The 26,189-nt window shown below is 37.5% G+C and overlaps 1 protein-coding gene across 1 annotated transcript in view; it reads right to left on the reverse strand.

Annotated features, from left to right (window-relative positions):
• Nucleotides 1–1,697: 1,697 nt before the first annotated feature.
• CTDP1 (CTD phosphatase subunit 1) overlaps nt 1,698–26,189 on the reverse strand; it is a 99,822-nt gene continuing 75,330 nt past the window's right edge. Inside the window, 1 exon segment of the mRNA XM_027662825.1 lies at nt 1,698–2,728. Coding sequence (XP_027518626.1) covers nt 2,587–2,728 — 142 coding nt within the window. The 3' untranslated portion in view covers nt 1,698–2,586.

The following is a 26,189-nucleotide window of genomic DNA, read 5'->3' on the forward strand; positions in this document are numbered from 1 at the left end:
AGGAGGCTCCCTGCCTTCTGGGTTGCTCTGGCAGTGAGCAATGGGTTGGTGCCTCTCAACTCTCCCTGTGCTCAGTCACCCCACTCCAAGGACAGGAGAGCACGGGTTGTTAGGGATACCTGAGTGGAGTTGTTGTCTGTGTCAACAGTTGTTGGAGTGTCAACAGGCTGCTTGGCTTTAATCCTGGCAGCATGCTGCCTGCTCCCGGGACCATGGTGTGCCATACAAACTGCAGGTTTCTCTAACTCCTGAACAGGCAGAGAAGCTGTCACTGGCATCAGACTCCTAGAAAGGTGCAGTTCTGTCTGGTGGATAGGCCTCACTTGGTGTTTGTACAGGGTACAGATGATACCAGGCCTAGCGGAGTGCTGATCATTTTTACAACTCCTGCCCAGACACACCCTCCACCAAATTAAACCAAAACCATAAGCCATAAAATAAATCTGGGAAGAAGATACAGCCTTTCTCACCAAAATGCTTGTCCATATGGAATCCCTCTATGAGCATCATGAGTCAGCTGCCATGCCAGGGATGCAGCACCCAACAAGCAGCTCAAACCAAGGCAGAGCACTGCTGAGGCAACAGCAGCCTGCCCAGTTCTGCTCACTGGCTGTGTTTACATCCAGAGCCTGAATGCTGCCACGGAGTTGCGTGACTGGCAAAGACCGTCGGCCAGAACAAAGCCTCTGCTGGAATTTGTGCTGTCAAGTCATTTACAGCATCACAGTGACCCGAAAAGCTGATGTTATTTCAAATTATTTCAAGAAGAGTTTCAAAAAAACACAAAACACACTCTACAACCCCTGACATTTTAATATTTAATTGCAAGGAGTCATCCTCAGACAGCTGGGGAGGCTGCATTTAGGTTGCTGATAAAAAAAGTATTTTAACTTCCCATTTTACAAGCATTAGTCTTTTTCTTCTGTTATACAATAAAACTCACTTAGAGACATCCTGCTGGTTTTCATGGAGAGCTACAGCAGGCAGGGCACTGTAGCCTTTAGCTATGTGGTACCTGTGTAAATGTCCAGGAAGTTCAAAATTTTCCCACAAAATTTTAGTCCGTGGATGCTGACCTTGCATTCTGAAGTGGAAAAGCAGTATTAATCTGAAAAGATTCTTGTATTTTCTCAGTCTCCCTTTTATTGCCATTATGAAGCTTTGAAAACCAGGCTGTTATTTGCAAAGCAGCTGAGATTCTACTGAAATACCGTTTTACTGCTAAGTGAAGTATTTCGCTCTCACAATTGAAGCAAAGACCAGACTCCCACTGAGGCTATTTACTGCAAAATGAAGTATTTCTGACCAGAAAGTGCTTCCTTTTAACCATGACATACGAACTAATAAGTCTTCTTCTGCAAACATTTTTAAAAGGATTTGACTCTCTGTTGCTAACAATTGAGAATAAACCATGATTCTAGCCTCAGAAATTCAAAACCAGAGCAACAACTCTTATGGTAATTTCAGAGGCCAGTCAAAGACACCTGAGAAAATGTCAGGATGTAACAGTTCACATACCAAAGAAAAGGAAATCTTCTGAGCCAGTGTTTCTCTTCTGTGTCTCAGCTACCTGCCTGAATCTACAGATTTGCACTAGCTTTTGATGTTTTTCCTTATTTTCATGCAGAATAAAGGAAAGATTACAGAAAAGTGCCTTATGTTTGATGGAAGCAAATGAACACGAAAGGGAAACAAAGTGTACAAAATGAACCTTTATTAAATGAAAGAAAATCTGTTTTGTGGGTCAAATATGAAATAGAATATACAAAAACTTTACATCAGATCTCTTGTCAAAGAAATTAAATTCTATCTAGAATGAAGTAGCACTCATTCTTTCCAAGACAACACAAATGGGTGAATATGCATCTTATGGCAGAACAGGACCACATAGTATGCTGTGCTATATTTCTGGTTACAGAGGAGAAAAGTTAAAAACCTAAACGATGTCCCTAAAGAACCCAACTATTCAACAAAGTAACCTAAAACCATGAATGTTGATCATTATGTATCCTCTTAGAAGCAAATGACAGGTGGATCAAGTGCAGAGTTTACAAAGCTTGCATATCATGTTCTCTGTTTCTATACAAATATAAATAGTTCTTTTTTATTTCAAAAATCCTTTTATATTTGATAGCTTTATTTGTGGAAAAGGATGACCAGTTCATCAGGTTCCTGCTGTACTACCCAGACAATTCCATCTCCTTTCTCTCCTCCTTATTTTGAAGACTGTAACCCATAAACAACAGCCTGAATTATTTTTAGAAATTTGATGTGTTTTTAATCAATATTTGTATCACTGTCCTGTACATGAATGTTCTACAGATTTCCTAACATGTCTTTGGCATAGCACACCATGTCCCACTTAATACTTTTTTTGTTTAAAAAAGTATATTTTCCTTTAGTAAAACAACTTAAAAGCATCTATTTCCGATTTTGTAAAATAATGTGTCACCTCTTGTGTTGCTTTGCAAAATATACACACACATTTTGGAAAAACATTGAGTACTGACATAAGGGAGTCTTCTGAAGTCTGATCTGTTTATGAGAAGTAAAATATAATTACAAACTCCATCTTCTGCATGAACCTCACATGAAGTCATTCAATTCAGCTTCAAGTGCTGCTGCCATTTCATCCGCTTCAGAGCTGCTTCCTTCCTCATCTTCATTGCTGGATTCTTTACTGGAGTCACTGGCAGCATCATCATCATCTAGTTTGCGCTTGTGACCCCTGGAAGGGCAGACAGAGATAATGTCCATGAATGGAGGTACCTCAGTGTTTACTGAGAGACTCGTATTCAACATGAGAAAAAAATGGGGCTAAGGGACTCAACTTTTTTTCAAGCCTAGACAGAAAGTACAGCACTTGCTTTTAAATTAACAAACAGCAGTCAGTTCACAAAATTAATTTTTTAATTGCTGTTGTTATTGTCAGCTGAAGGTGTAAAGAACAAAGTACTGTTAATTTTGTTTCTTCCATCCTTCTGAATAAGGAACGAAAACAAAGTATAAGACTATTCGAAAATAATGAGATTTACTTTCCTCTTGCATCCCAAAACAAAGAAGAAAGCCATTGTGCGAATGTGATATTGCCAAAATACATTATATGTTGTTACACAGTTTTGAAATATTCAAGTGTCTGCTTTTTTTATAAAAATAAAACCTTAACTGATTAACCAAATCTCACTGCACCAGCATCTACACTTTGATGCTTCCAAACTTTGGGGGTCTCATGGTTCCCTTTTGTGTCTCTTTGGATTAGTACTGCCAGACTGAACAACACATTTCTTCACATCTCCGGAGAATGAATTGGTTTAAACAAGAAGCTGATGTGCACCATACCTTGCTGAAAGAATCATGTTCCTGGCTCTGAAAGGTCTCAAAGGAAAATCTAACGCTTCAACTGGGACACAGTCAGAAGCAAAAGAATTTGGATTTGTGGAATCCTAAAATCTCTTTTCCTTGCCAAATGGAATTTTATATCAGACATGTATTTCTGAGACAAAAATAAAGTTGAGATTTTGCATTGCACAGAATTCAAAACGAGCTGTAGAGACATGTTCAAACCCCTTCCTGATCATTTGATCAAATTTCAAGCAGAAAAATATATGCAAAGGGGATATCTCTTAAATAACTGTCCTTTTCGTTGCTGGGTGGGGTTTCATTAACAAGAGAGTGAACCCACTTGCAATAATGAAAAACTAATAACATTATCTTCTATCTTTTAGCAAAAAGCAGTAATTTAACAATAGTTAAATTACTTTATTCTGAGAGCATAGAAAAATAGCATACAGCAAGAAAGACCTTTGATAAATACTGACACGAACTATGCATATCCAAAAGAAATAAACACAAAGATTAACAGCCAAACTTGTGAGTTTGTAAGCAATGCTGAAATACAAAGTCATTTTTATTTATACAGGCATTCCTACTGCTGTTTCCCAAGACACAGGAATGCTCACTAGCCCAGACTACTTCATTTGTAGGCTGGTTGATCAACACTTGACCTCCCCTTTCTCAGCTTTTCAGGGAGATGGACAACAGATCAGGAGGGGAGACCAAATCAAAATGGGAAGTGAGTTTTCTTTTCTGCTGCACCTGTGGGACAAAAAGATACACTGATGCTGCTTTACAGTGTTTCCTCACAGTGATGTCATGTGGATTTTGCTGTTCAGTGCAGGGTGGCAGGAGTGATGCTCCTGGGAGGTAAGGCTGAAGCCCTGTGATTCAATCTGGGCTTTAAATCTCTAACAAGGAAAAATGGGATGAAGTGAAAGCCTTTCCTGAATACTTTGTTACTGAAACTAATGTGGTGTGCTGAGGGAGTTTCAGGGCACTAAATGCAGCCTAATTCACAATAAAAAGCAGTTTCTCAGGCATAACACTAATTATTTCCATGTAGCCTCTATTAGCATGCAGTTTGGACAAGGAAGCTCCCATACTTAAAATGCCCATTTGGAAGAAATCTTAGTACATTTTCATTAAAAGCTATACAAATGTATGGAACTTGAGTTTCACTTGCTGGTTTCATGATGATTTCAGCCTTCAGAGCTAAAGCACTATTTTAGGCATTAACGATACCATTAGCCAGAGAAAAGCTAACTGGGAATTAAAGAAACCTAAAGGAATCTTACTCAGCAAAAGAAGAAACGAGTTGTGCATATTTAACAACTAGTGGATAAGAAGTATATGTATATATTTCTCAGTGCTGACTGAGAAATGAAGATAAATAAAGTCATGGAATCTATAGCACAATGTCCACAGCTGAAAACATTTGTATTCATCTGTTTGTAAGACTGCATCTATGGAAACTGACGGTATTTACCCACTGAAAAATAAAATTACAGTCTGACAGCTATCAGTTACACATTCGAAACGCGTCCAGTGCAGATGCTGTATTAAAGAATGTGTTAGGACAAGCAGGTTTTTAGAGTCATTCTAGATACTGTAAGCTTACCAAGACAAAAACCAATAGCACAGAGCCCATAGAAAAAAAAAAAAGGGTCTATGAAGAAATAATATCTCACTGAAATAATATCTCACTGTCAGCTGATTACGTCTTGAAAGTGTAGAACAGTTAACTTACTAAATAATTATGGTAAAGACTAGCAAATTAGTAATTTATGCAACAAAGCCACTTTTTAATTTAAATATACTTCATAGCAACTAGATTTCAGTGAGGACAATCAACAAAACACAGGGATCTGAAATACCCAGTGTAACTAGTTAATTAAAAAATGGAGTCCTAGTCTACAAAAACACTTTCCAGAAAACTTGAAGGGATGGTTCTTACATATTTTCATCCCTCATTCAGTTGTATTAAACAGTATCTTTGGAAATGCAAAAGACTGAACATCATCTACACTGTTGGTTCTTGTTATTTCAGCAAGGCTAGAATGACAGCTCTATTCAATCTAGATATAAAAAATTCCTCACTCACAGGGAAGAAAAAGCCATGAAACAAAAAAAGAAAATGGAGCCAAATATTAGTCCTCCGCTAGAACCCCCCCAAACCTCTCCTGAATGTATTGGTTTTACTATGATATAAACACCTTTCAGTATCTGTGTACTGTAAACTGCAGCTTCACAGCTATTCCAAAAACATTTAAGTAAGTATCATGAAATCAAACGCAAAGCTAACTCTAACAGAAGTATGAAGCAAGAGCATCAGTAACACAGAGCTGCATTTTTCTTTACAAATTCAGAAACAATTCTCCATTAATAAGGTCTACCTTCAGAGGAAAAGCAGTATATCCCCATGGCAGCATATCTATTAACAATTTGAAATATAATATTTTAATTATATTTTTAATTATATTGTTCTCATTTTTTGTGCCCACTGCTTGTCATTTCCAGTTTCAGAGCCATAGTGCACAGCACTTCTGAGTGGAAAAGTTAAGCACATACAGGATTCCTTCTTATTATTTAGAGAAAATGTTTCAGTAGTATGCTGCAGGTTTCCATTAACCTAATTTGCATTTTTAAAAGGAATTTTGCTTGACTGCTATTAAAACCCAAACATAATCACAATAACTTTACATAACTTATAATCTTTAACTTCGCATATGAACAACTGCCAAAAGACTGAATGTAGAACTTTAAATATCTGACAATTCTGTGAAAAAACTTCTGCAATTCACATTTCCTTTCCCTTTGCACTAGTATTTTTCTTTTATAATGCCCACTACTAGGAGGCCCACCAATTCATGTGCTTGAGAAATCATTTAAAAAGAGATTTACATTTAAAACCTGCCCACATATTTAAACTAATTATCAAGACATTTAAATCAACTATAAGCGTAATTCACAATGATACTAAAAATGAAAAAATATTTGTAATGATATATGTATAAAAGTGGTTTTAGGTAAATTTAATCTATAGAATGCTAATGAGAAATATACGTAGTGGTATTCCAAATGAAGAGACAGAATTACAAAATTGCAATAGCACATGGTTTATGCATATAAAAAATAGCACATGAAAAGTTACTGAAAATAAAAATTTATTCAGTTCTTGATCTCTTAAAATGATCACTAAAATACAATTGCAATATTCAACTACAGGTCAAATGAAAACTTCATTCTTATAATTTCAATTTAAATTTAGTTTCAGCACCTGATACTTCTACAGCCTTAATTTATAGTTTGTTGGAAATAAATAATATTTGAAAAAACACTTTTCTTCTATTAACTGAAAAGCAGAATGCGTCTGGTTTGTTCTGCACCCTAATGGCACTCCTTTAAGAAACACAATGCTACAATAAAATAGAAACATCTAAACTGGCACAGGAACTCAAAGGGCAACATAACCCTTGTTCATAACAAAGCAAATGCAAAACTTTTCCAAAGCTCATTTTAAACTTGCAAAAGGAAACTATAGCAAGTATTTAAAAAATTGTTCACATATCCTTTAAACTCCAAATATCCACAATCCCCATCTCTCTCTGTAAGATGTAAACTAAATTATTGCAAATTGACCTGATTTTTTTTCAATAACTCCTAGAAGAGGTACAGTAACAAAGTAGAGTCTGCAGACTAAATGCGTTTAGTCTTTTACAAGCAATCAGCTTACAGCACTGACATTATAAATCAGGACTTAAATTTGCTACCAAATACAGCCAAGTTGCTGTCTAATTGGAACACTCACAGCAGCCATAAGCAGTTTGAAAGGCAAAGGGCATTTGGAAACAGCATGCTGCCTTCCAACAGCATCACAGCCCTGCAAGACAACCCACATCGCCACAGGCACACCTCTGAAGTTCAACGTGCAAGGTGTGTCCTGTTTCCGCACACACCTAGACCACAGCTTTCTGTAAACTCCTTCCATACTGAAAAGAAGGTGATGTGGCATTTAGTAATGCAACTGGAAGTTGACTCCCTTCCATAGTAATTTGACTACGGCTTATCTGGATAAACTAGTTCTGTGGCAACATCCTTCAGTTATGAAGAGTTAGGGCTGGTTATCCAGGAAAACTGTTCTTCAACCAATTTTGAAGATGCCAGCCCAGTACTTGGCTAACAAGGTTAAAGTTCTTGAGATCTGAGAACACACAGACTGAAAATCAAATTTGTCATCATTAATATGTTACATGGGACAAGATGGTTAAATTTTCAGGGAGATGTTCTAAGTTTTGCAGTTATATTTTCTTAATATGAGATACATGGCAATATCTTTTAAGATCCCTTGCAAGCCAAACCATTCTATGTTCTTTTCTATACACTTGACACGAGAGTGAGCAATTGTCCATAGCATGCCTGTAACTCAGGTGTCTGCCCTCTGGCCATTTCTCTCATTCATCTGTGCAGGAACATGGAATTTTCTGTCCTGGTGCTCTTCCCTAGCACAGCACAGCACGCTGCCAAATGTGCTTGTTTTAAGAGCAACAAATAGCACTAGCCCCACTCTGGCAAGCTGGAGTTTGTGTTTTCACTTTTCGCTCACACTATGACAAACAGGACAATATTTAGTGTCGCAGGAACAAATGCCAGACACCTCATATATTTCCTCAAGAACTCATCCAATGCTGTCTGCAGGATTACAGGATGATCCAGAAATCTAATATGCAGAAAAATGCACTGAGAATGTTTCTTGCACAGCACTGGGGTGCAGAGAGAGTCCCTGCAGTTGGAGGAACAGCACACGTTTAATGCTGCTCACAAAAGCGTCTTCACAGGCACCCACCAATTCCAACTGACAGCTCCAATGCGTATTTTAACTAACACAACAGTAAAGTGAGATCTAATTAAATTCTGTACAGCTTCAGTGCCTTTCTGCTTTAAAATCTAGCACACCTGTGCACAATTCTAATGGTGAGAAACTGTTTTGGAAACTGAAAACCATCTTAACAACAGCTTTACAGTTAGTTCTCTGAAGTAAACACTCAACGTATATCTAAATGGAAAGAGAGATTTAGAGTCAGGAAGTCACAGAAAATTTAAAATAAATACAGAAATTACTACAACGTGTCAACAACAATATTTTGCAAATTTTGCTAAAATTGTTCATTTGACAAGCCTGTGTTTCCCTGATATTTATATCAAGGGGAAAGTTTAATAACAAGAAAATCACTCCAATGGTAGTTTCTTAACAATGTTTTCTTAATGTTTCCTTAAGAATGATGATTTCTTAGCAACCAAACATTTGATTGGGATATTTCAAAAACAAACAGTGTAGCAATAAAACTTTAAAAGGAAAGGCTGTGCACTGATGTTCCCTGCACTGAACTAATTTAGATACAGATATTAACTAAACTGGATAATGGAAAACTGAAAAGTTGAACACACAATTTTGCTTCTGAAAGATAAATAAAAACTGTGCCTCTAAAATATTACTTGCTATTTTATTAACTTCAAGTTGTTTAAAAATAATCCACATAGTTGTTACAAGAAGATATTTATGACACACAACATTGATTATTTCTTCAAAAGGCAACTGTGACAGTGGCAGTTTTATATCACACAACAAATATTCCTGTCGTTGATGTGTAGAAGACAACAGAAAATTAAATACCCTTTTGACTATGTGGAATGCCAGACTATTACCTGACACTTCCATGATGGAAAATGCACAGATGCACTCTGGCATATCACTTCTTAATTCTATCTTAAAGCTAAACCACGCTGTTGTTGTTTGCACCAAATTCTCTTTCCAGCTTCTTCTAGTTTACAAGTATCACCCATTCTGACAACAAATGTAAGATTTGTAGCTCTGTAGAGATTCTGGGTAGCTCTGGGAGGCTGTAATAGCAGATACCAAGAGAGGAGATACTTCCTTCCCAGTGCCTGGATGGGCATTGTAAAGCAACTCTACTTGGATTTGGTTCGAAAAAAGTCTTTTGAAAATGGACTAATTCTTCAAACTAATTTTTTTTATAGGAAGTACTGAAAGAGATAGTCTCAGATAGTGATGAAGAATAATGTTCTCACTAGAGATCTAAATATGAGTAATTGTTTTAAGAAATGGTAGCATGCAATAAAAAAATAAGATGAAAAGTGGGCAAAAAATATAAGATGTATGGGCAATTAAGAAAATTCAAACCCATACATCAAAATAAGGAGTTAGAAAAGAAACAGCACCTGATTTATCTGAGAAAAGTCAAATTGCTTTCATTTTTCTCACAGGAGCACACTGTATGTGCAGGTACCCCTGTGCCAATATAGTGGAGTACAACTCCAGTTGGAAGACCCAAGCACTGCAAAGTAATGTTTGGAATCCTGGCTGGATTTGCCAGCACCGTTCAAACATTGAGAACGCTCTTCAAGATGCATTATTGGGCTTCTTAACAATTTAAGATGTAATTTAGCAGGTAACATGCTGATTGTGCTAATCAAGGAGGCTGGAAGTGGGATTTTGTATATAGCAGCTTTTAAAAATAGATATTCATAGATTATCTTAATATATATGTTAATACGCATGTTAAGGGCTACACTAAGTTATACTGCAAGATAAGATGATTTTGTCAAAACCTTTAACTCTGATTTTTATTAACTCTTTTATTACTTTGTCCTTCTTTCAATAAATCATTGAGATTAAACTGCAAATAGCTAAGCTCCACATCCTTCTAGGATGTTCATTCACTGAGTTTGCTCACTAGTATATTAACTAACAATATCTCTGTTTCAACATAAAGTATTAAAAACAATACAAACCAAATCACTGATTCTGTATGGATACTGGTAATAATGTCATCTCCACTGGAACACAAAAAAAGCAGACTTCAAATTCCTTTAAAACTTTATCAGAAAACTTCAGCACTTCCAAGGGCAAGACATGTTATCTTGGCACTTCTTATCCCCACACCTTCTCCTTCCCCAAATTCCAAGCCCTGGCAGCTTGTATTTTTCTTTATTTATTGGTCAAAATTGTATACAATAAATCTTTTTTTCCATGCAGTAAACATGTTTGTGAAGACTTTGTTTTGGAGACAAACAGCACTGAAATACAAAGCTACAAAGAACCTAGAAAATAATTTGTCAGCATTTGGCTTCAGACATTCAAGTGCGCTTAAAGATGTTTTAGAAAAGCTAGTAAATTACAAAATGAAATTACAGTGACAGGAAGTCACTTCTTGGTAAAAGAAATGTTGAAAAATTTGTTAGAAATTGGGCTAGAAACTGCTAGGTTTCCATGAGAAACAGAGGAAAGTTGTAAGAATATCTCACAGAACTATGTGACTTCTACATGAGTTTTATAAGGTTTGCATAAATGATATATACAGCATACCCATACATAAAATACATTCAAACCAGAATACTATCCATCTTTCTTTAAACGTGCACTACCATTAAACTCCCTAAAAAGTGGGTCTGCATTAATTAAATTTGGACCTCTACAATACTGGGTCATTGAGAGCCACAAATTCCATCTGGATCAAACAGGCATATGCCAACCAGCCTATCTCCCAAATGAAATCACACCACTGAGAATTCACTGTACCTGTTGTTTTCACACTATGACAAACTACCCGGTGCAGCAGATCGCAGCTCTTCTGCCTCACAGTCGCCAACCCCTCTACATTCTGCTCTACACTTTTTCTGTTGGTATTTCTGGAATAAAATTGAACTAACAAAAGGTAGTTTATACCTGATCTGTACTTTCTGATGCAATGTTGCAAATTTTTATGATGGTGCTGTATAAAAACCAGATTCACAGTTCAGCTGCAGCCTTTCCCATACCACTAATGAATAAGACATCTGAAGGAGAAGATGCTCATTATCTATTATCAGTCCAGAGTAAAAGGCAGAGTAACAGCACACTAAGCCTGTGTCCCAGTTACAGCTGGGATAGAGTTAATTTTTTTCCTAGAAGCTGTACTGTGAGGTTGGATTTAGTATGAGAATAATGTCAATAGCACACTGATTGCTTAGTTTTGCTCACCAGTGCTTACCCTGAGCCAAGGGCTTTTCAGTTTCCTGTGCTCTGCCAGTGAGGAGCTGCACAGGAAGCTGGTGGGGAGCATGGCCAGCTGACCCAAATTGGCCAAAGGGATATCCCACACTACAGAACATCATGTCCATACAAAAAATGGGGGGAGTTGGCCAGGAGGGGCCAATTGCTGCTGGGGGACAAGGCAGCAGGTGGTGAGAAGCTGTATTCTGCATCTCTCTCTTCCCTTAGGTTTCATTTCTCTCTGTCCTTTTAGTTACAATTACTATGATGCTGTTATTATTGTAGTATTTTATATTTCAATTATTAAACTGTTTTTATTTCAACCCACAAGTTTATTTTTTTTTCTGGTTCTCCTCCCCACAGGGTGAGGGGAAGCAAGTGAGAGGCTGTGTAGTACTTAGATGGTATCTGGAGCTAAGCCATGACAGCCTGGTCTTATTGATGTAGTGGTACCAGCTTTAGGCTCATAGAGAGTAAAATTATCAATTTACCTGGATACATGATGCACACAAGAGGACTGTGTGAAAAGGTGTTTCTCTGGGTTCCAAATGACTAGAGAGCCACAGCACTTCAAACATTTAACAAAAACTAAGACTGCAACAAGCTGTTCTCTTTCTAGTTGCTGAGAATGAGATAGCCACACTGATGCAGGGACAGGAGCAAGGTGTGACATGCCAGGTAGGGGCCCAGATGGAAGAAAGACCAGACACTTCTCTGTGTGATTTCAGGAATAGAACTATTTTAGAGGCCTACTCCCAAGTGACTGAACACACTTCACAGTTGACCTCATTCAGACATACCCCTGCTCCTTTCCAGGCTGCACAGCTGGGCGACCCTTGGGGGTGGGGGCAGCAGTGCATGTGTGCAGCCGTGGCAGAGAGGAGAAGCCTGACCACGTATCAAGATTTTGCATGCAGGTCTGTCCCCACAGCTAAGGTGCAGTTCACCCACCCTTGCTAACACGAGGAACACTAAAAGCCTTCTTGTATTACCATTCCAGACACAGTAGTCTGAGGTAAACAGCAACATCAGCTGAGACACGTCTTATATTTCTGTTGATTGCATCTGCAAGCTCTACAGGTTCTCTGCCTAGTAGGAACATACTTTGCATGAGCATTTAACATGATCTGGTTTGTTTGATGCTTTATTTCACAGTAACTGGCAAAACATATACTGTCATGCATTCAGTTTAGTTTTCCAGCAAATAATTAATGGGATAGCTAAAGACACACTCAAGTAACACTGGTAGTTTGAGAAACAGCAAAAGGAGGCTCTGGACAGGAGACATTGCCTTCAGGAAAAGGACCTCTTCTGTGCAATGCGGTGGCAATATGCTTGGGTAAGATGGGAAAGGACACTTTTTCCTGCTGTGACATCTACTGTTGGGTGGGGAATTAAATCATCCATATTCTGCTTTTCATGTGCTTCGCTGCTAATAATAAAGGGACAAATCTCCAAAATCTGCTTGATACAACAGTCTTCTGAAGTAAGCACAAGTTTTGTAAAAAAATCTGACTTTGTTTTTCCCAATGGAAAAACCTACTAGGAGTTAAAATCATTAATAAACTACTAACGAATGGGAGTATCTACTCATTTTGATTCCTGGATTTTCTCCCCCTGCATTAAAAAGCAGCACTGCTCTTCTTCTACCAACGTTTTTAGTCCATGCTTCAAGCAGGCACATTAATTGCTGATATACACTGCTGTTTAGCAGCCATTACAGACTTGCAGGGGTCAAGATTAATGCACATTAGTTATTATGTGGAATTTAAAGTACTTTTAGAATTCATTAGGGAAATGAGAGCTATTTTTCTTGATCGGAACACTGCTGCCTTACAGAATTCCTGCTAACGTCCTAGGTCTCAACAGTGGCATACAATGAAGGATTAAAAACCTTCACTGACAGTTGTTAATGTACTTCTTGGTTTCCTTACTCTCAAGAGATATTTAGATATCCACATATCTTACTAAGGAAAAATTTAAATTGTTTAATAGTTCATAAATTGTACTGAAGCGTTCAGCCTGACAAAAGAAAAAAAAGATGCTGCCTAAATTACCTGAAGGACAACCACTGGTTATTCTTTAGTCCTCATGCCAGCTTTCTTATCAACACACAAACTGAAACACTATGTTTACTACTTGCCTCACCCTGAACTTCTGCTTTACATCTTCCTTATCCCACTCCATTTGCCACAGATGCAAAACAGCATTAATATCTACGGACTGCTAGAATGGGGCAGTGGTGGTGGGGGTGGTAAGTCCTTAAATAGTCACACAGTGCTGGGGGAACTGTCATGTGAGTGGGAGCAGGATACTGGAAATGGGTGTTGGTAATCGCTCCCATGCAGAAACAGAAATACATCCAAAACAACCTGATGCTCAAGTTCCTTATGTGAATCCAGAGCCCAGAGGAAGGAACTGTCTGTCCCCTGTGTGTCACACGTGCTTTGAAGACACCATGACACCTACTCCTCCCTTTGTGAGTGAACACTAAGAGATGAGGTTTTTCAAATTCATTCAGGTTTTTCATTCTCCCCTTATCAAGTCAATAACTCCCAACTCGATTCCTATTATCCTAGTTTCTCGCAGCCTTCATTTCTTTAAACTTATATTGTACTCTAGGCATTTTTTGGATCTAGGTAATACCTTAATGAAATGCTTCATCCAATAGCATCTCTCCCAGTTGGACTACAGAAACCAGCATTGGGTAACTGCACTTTGTGTGTTCTGAAAACTCTTAACTCCTGTCTGTGAGATTGTTTTGAACAATCCCACAGCCAACAACCTCAAGGGGTAGCATTACACTATCAAGAGTTCTCCCTAAGTAGAAGGTCATTATAGAGGGTCAACAGCCAGCTCCCAGTACGCTGGGTTAGGGTTAGGCTGGAATGCTGTCAGCACAGGCTCTCCTCCTCTTTCACCTCATGCACCTCTGCTGTAGGCTCCTAGGACTTGCTCAGGGCTATTCCTACTCCAAGGTAGTTAATCCATACGCTTTCCTCCAACTCTAACCTCAGCTTAATGTTCACTTAATCGTGATATGCTAATTAATGCAAACAAAACATTTGTTCTGGATTCTGAGACAAACTCATCTTTACTGTAGAAACACAAGAAAAACAGAGCTAGATAAAAAGACAAACATGTTGACCTAATTTCTTCTCGCTAGTCCAGATCACTGCTGAGGCTTAGGGCTAGGGGCCTGGAAGGGTGCCAGGATCCTCCCTGCTGCACACAGCTTCATCTCCAAACTGAAGTGCTGTCTTCCAGTGCTTTGCACTTTCTTCTTTAGCTGGTCTCACAGTTAAACAAGAATCCCCTGCTGGAAAGCACGTCTCTTCTCTGTTCTTTCTCTCTGATTATGTGAATACCTCTCATCACTTTTCAGCCCTCACTCTTCCCAAAATAATAGTAGCAAATGACTTCTATAGTCAGCTTCTACAAAATCCAGCTCTTGTAGACTGGTGCTTCTTGCAGACATATTATAGAAAATTATTTTCCCTCAGGCTCAAGTCACTCCATTGTCCCAGGATGGAAGCTATTAGTTAATGGCTCTGCAGTGATAAAAGGCAATGACTGCAGAAAGACTTATTTCAAATACAGTGATGCATTAGTGAGAAATCCATTTCATTACTTCACTCAGAACTCTAAGTTATACACAGATTCACTAAATCATCATACACAGCAAGATTTAGAAATGAAAAATGCAAGAATAATGGCAATTCCTGTACATGCTTTGGCATTTATTAGCACATTTAAGAAGAGAAGGAGAACAAGGTAAATACTTATGCCTAATGACCTATATTACGGTTCCAAACTTTTGCTTCTGTATAAACTAGAAAAAACTGGCAACTTAGATTCCCAGTTCATTTTGCAGGTACCAGCACACTTCTTATGGAAAGCACAAGGGAAGCCTATTTATTATTAAAGTAAATTGAGAAAAATAAAGATATATTTTGGCAACACTTTCCTAATTCTAGTAACATACAGACTTTAAATTGCCTGTGTGTCCTTCCTGCGAAGTATTAAAGCTGCTAGAACTTAAGCATCACCTAGACTTACATGATGCTTACAATACTGAAGTAGGAAAACCCATTACCAAAAAATGGTATTGATGACTTGGTATAAAGAGAATTTCATTAAAAACATACTAACACAAACTAGCTTTCAAATCTGATACTTAAAACAGTATAAGAGAACTTTATGCTATTTTTCACTTTTCTGAAGACACTTCTCTTCCTGATCTCAACTGCATATCACTACATTAATTAACAGGCATAACAACAATATCATGTGCAATCCAAGTAATAATAACTGCACACACAGACACAAGTGGACTGAATAGTATTGTATCATTGCATCTAAACAACTTCTAGGTATTTCCATAGCAGACAGTAAAAGAAGCTGAAGGCAGATGGTCATTCTAACTAGACTGTATTTCAAAGCATTTTCAAACTTCCCAACTGATGTGGCCTAACACAAACACAAGTTTTATAACACACCACTTTGTGACAAAAGCAGTCTTGTGCAGTTTATGTCTTTTGGCAATCTGCATATTGAGGAGGAAAATGCGATGATACCACAGAATTATGTTAAACTATCTCACACAAGTTCAAAGCACCACTGTCCAGCTTTTTAGTGAACGATGAAAAAATCTTTATAGCTTTGTAAACAACTTATTCTTAATGTAGAACTTATTAGATTTAGGTGATATTTTAAGTGGAGAACACCACACTTATCCCACCAAATGCTAAAGAAACTTGGCAAAAAAGCAACATCATATCCATATGGAGAAAGACTTTGGAAAAAAATCTCTTGGAAAAAGGAAAGAAGGTTAAAAAACTCAACTGTGGTTTATATTTGATATGTTTGATGTGCAAAAAACCCCCTCACATTTGTAGATATGAATCTTACTAAGCAACCATTTATTCAAGTTGTTTAGGAACACTGTACAAGAAAAACAGCTCAGATATTCCTTCCAAAAAGAATCATCCCAGTAGAAACCAGCAAAACCCATTCAGTCCCCCTGAACTTCAGCTATGTCACCTGCCATGTAAGATTTATGGAGAAAACCCACAGTATTAGTGATAATACTGATGTTTACAAGGACAAGATCAGCATCACTGACCATGCAACAACACTGAGCAGCACACTCACATGCATTCCATTCTGCTGCTGCAGGTGTGAGCCCTCAGACAGCAAGTCAGTATTGTCCCTGCATGCTAGAGAGCAGAGCCAGCTCTCTTAGGATAAGTGCCATGGACTACATACCTACAACTCTGGTCATTTTAGGACTGTGGGAACAGCCCAGCTACACACTGAAGAAGCTGCCTCCAGATTAACCCAGACTCTAGTAATGCACAATATAAGGAAGTTAGTTGGTTTTTCCATTAATTCTATGCCAAGGTTTGCTTGGTTGGGCCTGAGAACTTTTAGATTGCACATTCACTTTCTAAAGGACTTTAGGAGGATAAGTGCCTCCATTTTAGAGAAGGAAAAAAAAAAGCTGCAATGGAAACTTTGCACCCTGAAACTCTGAGCAAACATGTTCAAGCTGTGTACTTGCTCCTTGCAGGAAACACAGAGAAATACAAGACCAAGACTGAAGTCTCATGATCGAAATGTGAACCAGCACCTTGGTTAATTTTAGCTGCAGTTAATAGTCTAGATGTGTGAAAGTTCACACTCTCAACTGTTCTCTCCTGTGACTTTTTTTTTCTTATCCAGTTAATGATCTGAGGCTTTCCAAAATGCATGTTCCTCTTTAACAGATATTATATTAGACCTTTGCAACAATTCAAAGTATTTCAGAATTTGTAAGAAATAACTGTGAAGGGAATTATGTCCTTCTGTGGTTTCTCCTGAAGCAGACTTTGCATCTATCACTTGTTCTACGTGTACCAATGACATACATATGCCAGGAGTCTTAGAACAAGGACCTTCCTCTTCAACAGTTGAATCAGCAAACCTTTTTTTCCCCTATGGATTTATGTATTTCTGAATACAAAGCAGATGTAGTTACACCTGTATTTTCTCAGCAACCTTTCAGTAATTTTCTGATTTTGCAGTAAATGGAGATGAAACCAATCAGGTATCTCAACATCCCCTTGCACAGTAAAATTCCATTCTTCCTTTTTCACACATTAGTAATTTCAACACAGAAAGACTATCTTATCAAGGAGAAAGAAAAAATTCAGGATACATCTCTGACAAACAGAAAGAAGGAGAGATCTGTAGCATTTCATGCAAGAATACAGCAAAATGAGACATAAATATAAATATATAAAAGAATTAAAATTGTTTCTCCATTTTGACATGAATTGTAAGCCTAGCTGAGTGATTGGAAAACTAGACTTTCAGGTAATTATATCTCAAAAGCTTTACTGAAGAACTCCCATTCAAACACATCTTGGTTGAAGTTTCAAAATCAAAAGTTTGAGTGTCAGGTGTCAAAGATCAGCTCTGGAGTAACTTGTGTTTCATGCAACCCCTTTCATTATGGAACAGTAACTTAGAAGAACAGGATGAAGATGTTGCTTCCACTGAAGTTCTAACTGTAACAACCCATTTGTTAGAATCCTTAGTCTCCTGCAAAACTCAGTTTGTTACTGCAAACTCTGGATATGAGGAGCAGCTCCTTTTCATCTGTTCATCATACTAAAGTACTTTCAAAGCTAGGCTAGTACTTTAAACACTGTACTTTTTCCAGTACTCTGGAATTACTATTACCCACGATATATAACAGAATTTCTTTTTAAACAAAAGGGGACTTGAGAAAAAATTACTATGCAATTCTAAGATTTGTATCATTCTCTGAAAACTAGTTTACCCTATGCTTACATCCTCCCCATCGCAGCATGGACAGTGACATGTTAAAGGCCTAGTCATGCATACACATCACTTCCACGACTCTACTGGAACTGTACCCTCTGGATAATAAAAAATCTGCACTTAAAAAAGTTTCCTGCTTTCCACAGGATTATGAGCATGCTTACGTGAAGAAGAAAAGCGTACAAACGTGAGCAGTAGCTAGCTCTGTGTGTGTTGTAGCTTTGCATCTGCAACATTACCTTTCTATTTTAATTTAAAAACATATTTCTTCCTTGAAAACTGTTTGGAAAAACCTGAGATACCTTAAGGGGAAAAAAAATAAAGTATATTTTGAATTGATGTGTGCTTCCTCATATTGGACCTCTCTAGTGACCAATAACTCTTTTTGCTACTTTGTTTTTGAAGATTAGTGAAATCTACACATTTCTCTCATTTGTCAAACAAATCCTAGGTAAATTCATCTGAAACGTGCTATAACACTTCAGTAGGCACAAATGTGCATCAGGGAAAGGTAATCTCCCTTAAGTATTCCATAAGGCATCCATGAAGAATTTCTTATAGCTTTAGCTTCCCTCACAGAATCTTAGCATAAATTTATAATAGAAGTGCTAAAGAAACCTAAGGCTAAAGGCTGTCAACATTGTTGTTTAATCTCTTAAATGTCACAATCAAGAATCCCAGTAAAGGAAACTAAAACAATGCATGCTTCCCAAATGAAGGTGCAAGCACAAAGCTTGCTTAATCACCCCACATACCTTTCCTAAATCCCCAGATTTTAACAGTATTCAAAATTTTCTTTTTAAGCATTAGATACACACAAAGAATATACAAGATTACATCCCAGACAAACAAATGAAATATATTTTAACAAGAACACACAATTTCCTCCAAGATTCACTAATGAGTCCTCAGGGCAAAACTGCTAAGGATGAGCAGCACAGATCTTTCTGTCAGACACACGTTTATCCCTCAGAACTGATGCCTGAGTTTTGGGGAGAGTTGCCCAGTTCCTTCCCCTTTTTATTTTTTTAAATAATTGGTTAAGATATACTATAACTAAATATATACATATATTAAAAGCTAATCCTTTATATCAATACGTGGCAGTTTTAGCATAAAAACTATTGCTTTTAAAATGCTTTATCTTCACCACATACATAAGACATAAACCACTTAAAATTTCATATAGATATTGTAATTTGAACTTTTTTTTGTTAGTGGAACATAGCTTTATGTCCGTGCTGCCCAAGAAGTCATGAGTTTCAGTCTCCCTCTTACCATATTTTATGATGCCCAGAAAGGGAGGACAATCAAGACATACATAAACATACATTATGCAGTAAGGACTGATTTCTAAAAGGAAGCCATTTGGAGGGCATAATAGAGTTGAAAATCTCCTTTCAAAAAATCAAAATACGGTTTTATCAATTGTCCTTTCAAAAATCTTAAAATTACTTCAAATTTCTTATGTAATGGAAACAGATGACAACTTTCTGAAGCCTAAGGAAAAAAAGAAGACAGATGATACTGAAGGGAGAAAATAAGTGATCAGGAATTCAGAGAGTACAAAAGCCTAAGCCGGTCAATGGGAATTATTAATTAATGTTTTTATTTCTAGAAAGATGTTATGGATATTCATTTAGAAGAGTGGCTTCAGAAAATGGGAAGTCTAAACAATTACAGAGCTGTAAAACACTACCAGCAAGACTAACTGACAAAATATCTAAGACAGATACTTCTGTACTTAAACTCTTAAGACATTTAAAGAGTATGACTCAAATTTATCTTCCTCCAACTTGGGAGTCACTGAAAGACATACCTAAAAGAAAATGTTATCATCCCATTATCCCTGAAAGGGATAGAAAGGGTGCACCACAGCAGGAAGAAAGTCCAGTCATGACTCTGCCACACCAAAGGTGTGTGGTGCTTTACACCCAAAGTACATAATTTTGATTTACAAGAGTATTTTCCTCTCAAATGTCTTCAGGATTTGATTCTGACGGGTTTTCTTCCCTCTGATCCTCCAGAACTATCTGGTTCCTTACATCAAGTTACCATCCCTGGTACTTCACATATTTTCTATTAGTTTCCCTAAAATTTTTATCTTCCTTTCTTCTTCTTGTGCCTTCTTTTCTAATTTAAACTCTCCCTCATCATCACAAGAGAAACCTGCCTTTTTGCCAAGATATCCAACCATGTAAAAATTGGAAAGTGATGAAATGGAAGGGATCTCCAGCTCAAAACAACATTGCAAAGTGTTTTGCCAGAAGGAAAAAGATATTCCTTGATAAGCAACATGGATGTCATAGGCATTACACTCTAATATTCATCTCTTATAAATTATACTTGTGTCCACAGCTTCTGCAAATAAAGCATCACATTAAATTTCATATCTTCCTTTATGAACTGTGAAGGTGATTAAATCCATGAGGAGCTGGAAGGAGAACTTCACAAAAATAGGCAATGGTAATAGTTCAAGGGGTTGTTTTTAATGTAAAAAAATTCAGAAATGCTAAAACTCTGTAAGAGGTGATAGCAAATATCAAAGACATTTTAATTGGTAGACCGAAGGAAAACTATCTAGGCTTGAGAAAGTTTGTGTCACTGTTGTCGACCTCTTTCAGAAGATGAGCCTTTCTACTGAAAACATGACATTCTTTCCTCTTCTTTCTTCCACACTTTAATGCAATATGTCAATAGCATCTAGTGAAAGTTATTTTTATTGGGAACAGCTTTTAATAACTGGCTGCTATTGATCAAATATTTTTACCAGAAAACTATTCTTACAAAGAAATGCTCCTTAGTTTTACAGCTGTACAAAATAGGGGCAGCCAGACTCTGTGGGGAGAGTCACTTCCTTCCCCTTCTTTCCAGCAAGATATACAAAGATCAGATCAACATCACAGGATAAGCTGGGTTATCCTTGACAATAGAGAACTCAGGTAAATCAAGTATTATCAGGTCCAGCAGGAGCACAGTCCAAGAGACATCAAGCAAAATTTAGATCCATTGATAGAAGCTAGGGCACTGCAAGACCCAGATTTATGTTAATGCAGCTCCAGAAAATGTTCTCAGATGGGTGCAAAAGCAGTGGAATAAAGGAAAACACATCTCAAAATAAGCCCTTCAGAGATAGCACACTGGAAACATCCTATTTGTATTGCATGGACCTACCTCAGTTCTGGGGGCTTTATAAGCTACCCAAAAGAGACTACCAGCTGGCAATTGTGCAGCTTGGAGGTGTCAGACCTGAATTTGTACTATACTCGCTCAACTTCAGCATTTCAGTGTCCATAAGTATGCACCTAGCTCTTAGCTACCTTGGTCAAATATTTACCCCATGTTCCCTGTTCCTTCACTGCACAGCATGGCCTCAGCCTTCCTCCTACAGCACTGCACACCACTGAGCTCAACCAACACAGAAGCCAGTGAGGAAAGGTGTTTTGCTGGATCTCATTCATAAACGAATAAGTGAGTGCTGAGGGAAGTGGGTGATGTCATTGTGAGACCACTCTCAGTCCTTAAGTGATTACGGTGATTGAGAGGTGCCTGATGACCAGAGGAATGCAAATGTCACTCCTATCTTTAAAAACAGCAGGATCAAGGGAACTACAAGGCAGGTCAGTCTCACCTCAGGCCCTGAGAAGATGAAGGAGCAGCTGATCTGGGAAACTATTTCCAGCCACATGAAGGACAAGGTGATCAGGAGTGGTGAGCACAGCTTCACCAACAGGAAACTGCTTGGTCAAACTCATAAACTTCTGCGATGAAATGACTGGCTTGGTAAATGAGGGGAAAGTAGAGAATACTAAGGCCTTTAACACCATCTCTCACAAGATCCTCATAGACACTGTTGATGTAGGGGTAGGGTGTGGATCTAATCAACATGTACAAAATCCTGAAGGGATAGTGTAAAGAAAATAGAGCTAGGCTCTTCTCAGTGGTGCCCAGTGCCAGGACAAGAAGCAACAGGCACAAACTAAAATATAGGAGGTCCCCTCTGGACATCAGGAAACAGTTGCTCACTGTGATGGTGATTAAGCACTGGCTCAGAGAGCTTACTGAGGCTTCATCCTTGGAGATACTAAAAACTGCAGCATCCTTGGAGATTCTAAAACCCTGCCTCTCTAGCTCTTTTGAGAAATCCTGTCTTACACATGATTGTCATCAAACACCAGAAATTTTATGATTGTGCAAAGAACCTGATGCAGAACAAATGCTAGAACAGACTTGCAGAGACATGAAATCATTCATCTTACCTGCTATGGGAGCTACTCCCTGTGCTGAGCACCTGGGCATCCATGGGAGGGCCAGAGCCTGAGGGGACAGTACTCATCTCTGGCGCTCTCCCTCCCTTGCTTGTTCTCCCCATCTTTCACCAAAATATATTCCAAAACTTTTGGAAAAAACAGTGGCATGCTGGTTCTGCCTCCACCACCACAACACTAGAGCACAGAGATGGGCAGACAGCTAGATGACTTGCTATAATGAGATCTACTTTTCCCATAATTTTCATCCTCCACTGCCTCAAATATAACTCAAACCCATCCATTACATTCTTCCCAGGTCTGGCTATGCCAGTCATAATCAATCATTGCATAGTCTCTAGTGCTTTACAGACTGATGCATCAGCTCTCACAGAGAAAAAAGGACCACAGCTGAACAAATCTGGGCTATACATTACAAAGACAAGACATTAAGAGATCTATCTTTGCAAACCTGCTGAAAATTTTAATCTCTTCCTCCTTGACAACTCATGATACCAGAAGACAACAGAAAAATCAGAAAATAAGAACAGCTTCCTGTGGCTAGAAGGGTTTCCAGAGTCTCATCTGTCTCATTCTGAATTTGGGATGGGGGTTCCTTATAAATTCTGTAAAAGAAAAACTTCTCAAGGGCTACTTGAGGTTTCTGGACAAAATCTACAGAATCCAACAGACTTGCTTTCTAACTGAAGCATTCCTTCTGTTCACCTGGATATATCTATATTTGTGCCTACATTTTTGTATGTGGACAAAACACTATTTCAAGCAAGAACACATAACACTATACCATTGAAAACACTGGTAACTCATGACTAAGGTTCTACAGAGAACAGAGTGAGTAAGTGCATCATACATTCCATTTTCTGATTTTCTCGATGCAGCAGCAGCTCACATATCTAAAACTGAAGATGGTACAAACTGCCTGTTAGGTTCTCTCTGAGCGTGTAAGAAAATGTGTTTGTACACACTAGAGATAATTAAGCTGTTGGGCTGCTTGCTTTCCAAAGTAAGCATCCTGAACAGGAGAACAATTTTAGTTATTGCAGCTTTTCACCTTTAAGTCTTCCTGCAGGTTGTAAATACAATTCGTACACACAGTCAAGAGAAGACTTTCTAACATAAATCATAATTTTTCAGTGTAATTGGATGACACTACAGTCTTATAGCCAACATTATAGGAGTAGAGCCAACTATAAAATTGCAGAGAAGACTTCTCTGAAAAAAAAACTAGGCAAACTGCAATAACTTTTTTTCTCTAACACATTGAATATTCAAATTCATTTTCTCAAGTATTTTTCTTAGTTTTCTTGAAAACCACAGGCACACTGTTTACCAACAAGACTAATTAGCAGCTGGAAATACAACTAATTTAGTCTGCAACTTAACTGAAGTTATAGTAGGTATATTTTTAGTAACGGCTTGAAAATTTAGGCCATTAAATTCATTAACAAGCTTGAAGATATGAATGACTCATCTACTTAAGTGCTTTTATAAAAAACCTAAGCCATGCATTAATTTGCTTATATAGCTGATTTTGCCATTCATCAGTGTCACGCTTATAATTTAAGTAATTTATGACTTGAAATTTTAAAATAAAGCAATGTACTGCAATGTCCCAACATTTAAGGGATCAAGAAATAACTACAAAATTGTGTTTGCTGTCTAAATATGAGACTATCAGAAGTGATAAAAAAAGGAATTGAACCCTGTACGTGTATAGAAGTTTAAACAGAATAATTCCAGTGACTTTTCTACTATTGCCCTGTTGACACTGTATGTACTGAGAAAATACATTTGGCATTTATGCATGTGGCCATAGAGCTGATTAAACTCAGAAAGAGGGTTTTACTCCGGACAAGCCCTCAGCTCATTTTGCAGATTGAAGATACATTAGGGGCTGGTGCATGGAGTTAAACCCCAGCTTATAATGATCTAAAGGAAATTATGAACTCCAAGACCCCTCAGGGAGGCACAAAGTTTTGCTTCAAAGGTGCACTCCATATCTGGACTAAAACATGCACACTCACCATCACCATTTGCTTCTCTGCTGAGGGCTGAGTACCTAATACATACACAGGAACTTCATTTCCCATAACTGCTTTCAAACATATATCATCACATGTACTATAGTTTCCTCTCTGATTTATCTCTGAAGAAATCTGAAATAAATATCCATTTATTTTATGCTTTTGCCGATTTTGTTTTCTAAATAGCCACAGTAGTTCAAACTATACTTGATGATTCGCGAGCTTTTAGATTTTTCCACATAAACTTTTCTATATGAGATGATAAAGTTTAATTCCTTTAAATTAGGAAAAAAATAAAAAGCTTCTTTACCACAGCAGCATCAGAAAACTAAACACAAAAGTTAAAAGTGAAGGATACACAGACCAGGTCTGGAGGTTTAAGATAGTAATGTAAAGATCACTTCTCTTTAAAAACTTAACAAATTGGTACAGATTTTATCTTAAAAATCCCCCTGGGGAAAAGTCCTCTCAATCAGAGAGCATATAACAAATGAAGAAGAAAATTATTTTTCACCGAGTTGGTAATTTTGAGGTTATTTACTCGTATTAGAGAACTCCAATCAGTTTTTCTAAAAGGTAATGTCAACCTCCCTTTCTAACAGCATTATCCTCTTCTGTGTCAGATCTCCCAGATACCTTTCCATTTGTAGAAATTATTTTTTTCTTTTCCTTTCTTTTTTAAATAGAAACGTAACATTCAACATAACAAACAATTCAGTCAGGCATGTCTGACTTTTTTCCCCTCTACTATCAAATAAAATACCATATTGAAAATCGCACCACACATTCCTTAGACCACACCTACCTACCAGTAACTTTCAGCATCTTTCAACCCCTCTATGGGTTTACAAGTGTCTGCATTTTCACCTTCTACTCACACCCCAATGCTGCAAAACCCTGATATAACTCTCACACACACATTTTTCAATCCAACATTTCCATATGGTTTAAAGTTACTTGACATAACATGCCATAGATACACCTCATAGTTTTGGAGAAGGAGGAAAAAAATACAATCTCTAGTTTTAAAGGGCATTCATTATAGCAGAATGGAGACTTAACTAAATTTAATATTGAGAAAAAACTTGAAAATCACATTTTTGACACACAAAAATCTACAGAGATCTTTCTATTAGTAAAAACTTCCTAGGAAGATTATACAGAACAAAGCAGAGCAAATTAGGTATAATCCTTCCACAGCAATGGAATTTTGAATCTTTTGTGAAAAGCAATCTATGAAGCATTACAACTCCTCCAATGCATCCAAAAAAGTGAACACATTAGCCAATTAAGACATGGCAAATGAGTAAAATATTTGTTTTGCAAATGTAATTTCAAATGTTTTGTATAAAAGAGCTGGACGATTCAATCTTAAAGTCAAAAAGATTTCTTGAATGTTAAGAAAAGACAACTCAATCAGTAAAGTAGCTTTGAAATAGCATGTAGCATTAACACCTTAAACCTTTTACAAAAAACTATTTTCAAAGGAATTTCTCTATGTGTCTATTTTGTCCAAATTCAGAAAACTTCTGAATTTCTCAGTGTATACAGTTTTCAAAATATAATGTGAATGTAAAGCTGCAAGATCCTTCAATATTTTCCTTCAACATTGACGGGGCTGTGTCTATAAACCAGGCACAGAAATACATATTTAACCCCTTAAATCACCTGAAATGTAGACCT

The sequence above is a fragment of the Corapipo altera genome, unplaced genomic scaffold (genome assembly GCF_003945725.1).
Source record: "Corapipo altera isolate COAL_440 unplaced genomic scaffold, ASM394572v1 359, whole genome shotgun sequence".
NCBI classification, from domain to species: domain Eukaryota; kingdom Metazoa; phylum Chordata; class Aves; order Passeriformes; family Pipridae; genus Corapipo; species Corapipo altera.